This window comes from Morone saxatilis, unplaced genomic scaffold (assembly GCF_004916995.1).
Source record: "Morone saxatilis isolate NCDOM2014 unplaced genomic scaffold, NCSU_SB_2.0 Contig11, whole genome shotgun sequence".
In the NCBI taxonomy this organism is placed as follows: Eukaryota; Metazoa; Chordata; class Actinopteri; family Moronidae; genus Morone; species Morone saxatilis.
Window position 1 is genome coordinate 18,429,340 of NW_023339663.1, and position 3,722 is coordinate 18,433,061.

Sequence of the window (3,722 nt, forward strand, 5' to 3'; positions counted from 1 at the left end):
ACACACACACACACAGAGTTAATTACACACAGTAAGGTCAGTATTTGAACCACTTAATGAGACACGCTCATGAACACGATGGCCTACGTTTTTGATGTGCAACGGGTAGCGTGTGATCCTCTGCATGGGTTTCAGTAGGAAGCTGGACAACGGCATGCCTTTACACCTGTAGTCTGTGGCAATTTTCTGATGGGAATAAAAGACAGTGTTAATAAAGACAAAAATAATCTTGTTTTCACCTTCATGCGTGTGCCTGGTTTCTAAAACGGTATGTGAGAATGAGTTTAGGCCAAACAGAGGTGGAGTGTATTTATGGTTGAACAACAAGTTAGCTATAAATGGGAAATATAAGGAAAAGTAAGAAAACAACTAAAGAAGGACAGGAAGTCCACAATTATTCTGCCACTCTTATGCTTATTGCCTACACCTTCAATTCCTTTCCTTGCTCACTGCTTCCTCTCTTTCCTACCTTGAGGAAGTTCTTGAAGTCCGGCTCGCTGTCAATGCGAATCTGGAGCAGTGTGGCTCCGTTGATCTGGCAGGAGCAGAAGCGAATGTAGGGCTGCATGTGGGACAGCTCAGTAGCCAGGATGTCTCCTATCATCTGCACCGGCATGTTCTCCCCGCCTGTCTTCTTACGAACACGTAGTGCCCTGCACACACACAAATGCACGTATGTAAACCCAAGCAGCTCTGTGTTTTTAACATTAAAATAGCTGCACTTGTGTATAATTAATTCACTCCATCAGACCGACTGTCCCTTTTAAATCACATTCGCTCTGTGATATTTACTTGAGAAATTTAGTGTTGCAGGCCAGCAGATCTTTCCAGTTAACAAAGATCATGCTCATCTCTGCTTCCTTCACCCGACCCGACTCCAACATAGGCTTTTGGAAAACCTACACACACACACACACACACACACCACACACACAGGGATAAAGGCGTTAAGATAGAAAAAAAATGAAGGATTTACACACACTATGTTCTGCCACAGCATGTAATTGTACTCAATTTGCTGTATATATTTATACCCAAGTTATTCAGCAGGACATGTGTCTGTTACCTCCAGCACTATCTGCAAGTCTTCCACATATCTCTCCTCAGTCTGTATCAGCTCATGGATGTAACCCTGTCTCTTCTTTTCCTGGGGGCTCAGTGAGTCCAGGCTGGTTAGGTCTGCACACCCTGCAGGACAGGAGGAACACACAAGAGAAGGGTTTGTATTACTTGGACAGATAAATTCAACCAGTGCACCGGCCTCAACGTAAACCAAGTCATTACTTAAACCACAGCAGCACTTCAGCACCGCCTTTACTGCCTCCTGCTGGACGTTTGGACAAAAACAAAACGTGCTGCTGCTGTTGACTGTTTCTCAAGTGAATGTGCACATTACTGAAGTCATCAGAAAGGGAGACGACGGGAAGAAGAAGGGAAACATGAAAGACGATAGTCTAGATCAGCACACACACACACTTACCTGATACAGGGTGTCCATTGGCCCATTGTGAGGTCTCCATATTAGCTGACTGTTGCTCCCTTACTGAGCCTTTACTTTCCTCTCCCTCTCCTTCTTCACCCTCATCATCTGTCTCATCCCAAAGGTTTAGAAAGGTAAATCTGCTCTGTAAAGTCATCACTATGACTCCAATTCCGTCTCTCTAATATTTTAGTTAGCTGTCTGTCTTCTGTTGCGTTTGCTCACAGTCTGATTGTTCGCTGACCCTCCTGCCTTGTTCGTCTCTTTCTCCTTCTGAACTGCTATCTTGTTATCAGACTAAAACTTCTGCCAGACCAAATCTGTTTTTCCCAAAACAGGAACGGGGATCCTTTCTCTCTCTTTCACCCTCTGATGCATGTTCAGAGTGGAAAAGTCTTGTTTTCCTTTTCTAGATTTTAGTAACTTCTGCCACTGAAATACATCTGGAAATTTTGAAAATTTGTCCAGATCAGATCATATAAGCACAGTTGAGGCTACAACGAAAAAAGAAAAGTGTTGTCTAATTTGGATGTTTGACTCACGCTGAATACAGGTGACTAAAACAGCTGAAAAGGTTGTTCACATACCATATATATCCGTCCATCTTAATCATGTGTATTGTGTTGACAATATAAACGCTGCATACAACACTCACAAACACACTCTCTCTGTGTAGAGGTGAACTGACATTTCAACAACACTTGTCAACTCAAACCAATCTTTATTTTTTATGTTTCATTTCAGAATCAGAAAATATATTAGATACATCTTCAAAAATAGTTACACCATCTTGTACCACAAACGTTCTAAATATATATATTCTCAAATCAGTTGTGCTAACAGCGCCTGCTGCTACAGTATGAACCTTTAATGCAGCTTTCTGTCAGTGTGTTTTACCCGATTCTGCTGCAGCCTTGACCAGATCTGAGGGAGGTTTGTGGTACACTGAGCCAGGTAACCTCCGAATTAGATGAGAAAAGAGAAAAACAGTGGCTACAGCTTATGCAACAATTTGATGGTGGTTAACTAAAGTACTGTAACATCTTTCATTTGATGCCAGTATTCATCAGACTGAACACAGGAGTCACAGAACCTCGTGTGAAGCTTGCATAGATAAGTGTTTTCCACTTGTTGACCTGAATAAAATGTATCCAGAGTCCGGACAATTACGATTACTATGTTATTTTTTTCATACACTATGAGCAGACATGCATTCACTTTTTGAGCAAACAAAAACATTTAGAGCAGCAGCAAAACGGCATTCAGTTACTATAAGGTGCAACAGCAGCAGTTTGTAATATCACCCCTGGAGGCAAAGTTCATGTCAGTCAGTGACTTTGAAACAGTTAGCCATATGGCGAAGAGTCGCTTCATCTCACTTCAAACCTACTTATGTTCCTTCTATCAGTAATAGCAGCTGATCCAATTATGGCTTTTGAATGTAGAGGACAAACTGTGTGCTTCTGCTTGTACCATTTTATGCTCAACAGAAGGTTTTTTAAAGGCATAAAATCCACTGCAAAATGGTTATAGTTAGCAGAGTTTCCATGAGGTGAAAGCAAAGGGTAGGCAACATTTTATCCACTCAAGTTTCTGACTCAATCCTGTACAAATGTTTCGTGGAACATTTCTATTACATTTTTTTCTTCCCGAACATATTTTTCTTTGATGGATTTAAAAAGTCAAATAGCCACATCATGCCTTGTTTCAAGCATTTGAAAAACAAGTGCATAGTGCTGGGTCCTTTATAAAATCCACAGGCTTGAGAGTTATAGAACGAGGCTGAATATAGACACATCGCTGAAGAGAGACAGAGACACAATATTGGGTTCTGTGTGAGCTGAAGACTGGCAGAAAACTGGACACTAAGAATGGAAAAAAGTATAAGAAGAATGGAAAATGAAAGAAAAGGAAGAGAGGAGAAAGGAAAAAGTGGGTGATGTGGGATGAAAAAAAAAGGAAAATAAGCATGTTGTGAAAAGAAACAAAAGGAAAGAAGAGGGACAAGCCACAGAGAGACCAACTATCCCTCTGTGTCAGATGCATGTTCGTATTAATCACATGATGATAAGCATCATAAGTTCACAATCAAAATAAAAGCCGAGGAAATCACAAAAGGCACTGAGGCTTTAACAATTCACAGAATCAGCATTGAGAGTCATCATTAAGTTGTTTCAGGTCCTGGTTCATTCACAGGCAACAGGACCTGTCGGCATTGTTTCCTCTATCACACACACACACA

General features: G+C 41.1%; 1 protein-coding gene across 1 annotated transcript in view; it reads right to left on the minus strand.

The window, feature by feature from the left end:
- LOC118343480 (intersectin-2-like) overlaps window positions 1-3,722 on the minus strand; it is a gene marked incomplete in the record, with an annotated part of 30,913 nt that overhangs the window by 4,060 nt on the left and 23,131 nt on the right. The window contains 4 exon segments of the mRNA XM_035682313.1: window positions 88-186; window positions 470-653; window positions 793-899; window positions 1,067-1,188. Coding sequence (XP_035538206.1) covers window positions 88-186; window positions 470-653; window positions 793-899; window positions 1,067-1,188 — 512 coding nt within the window.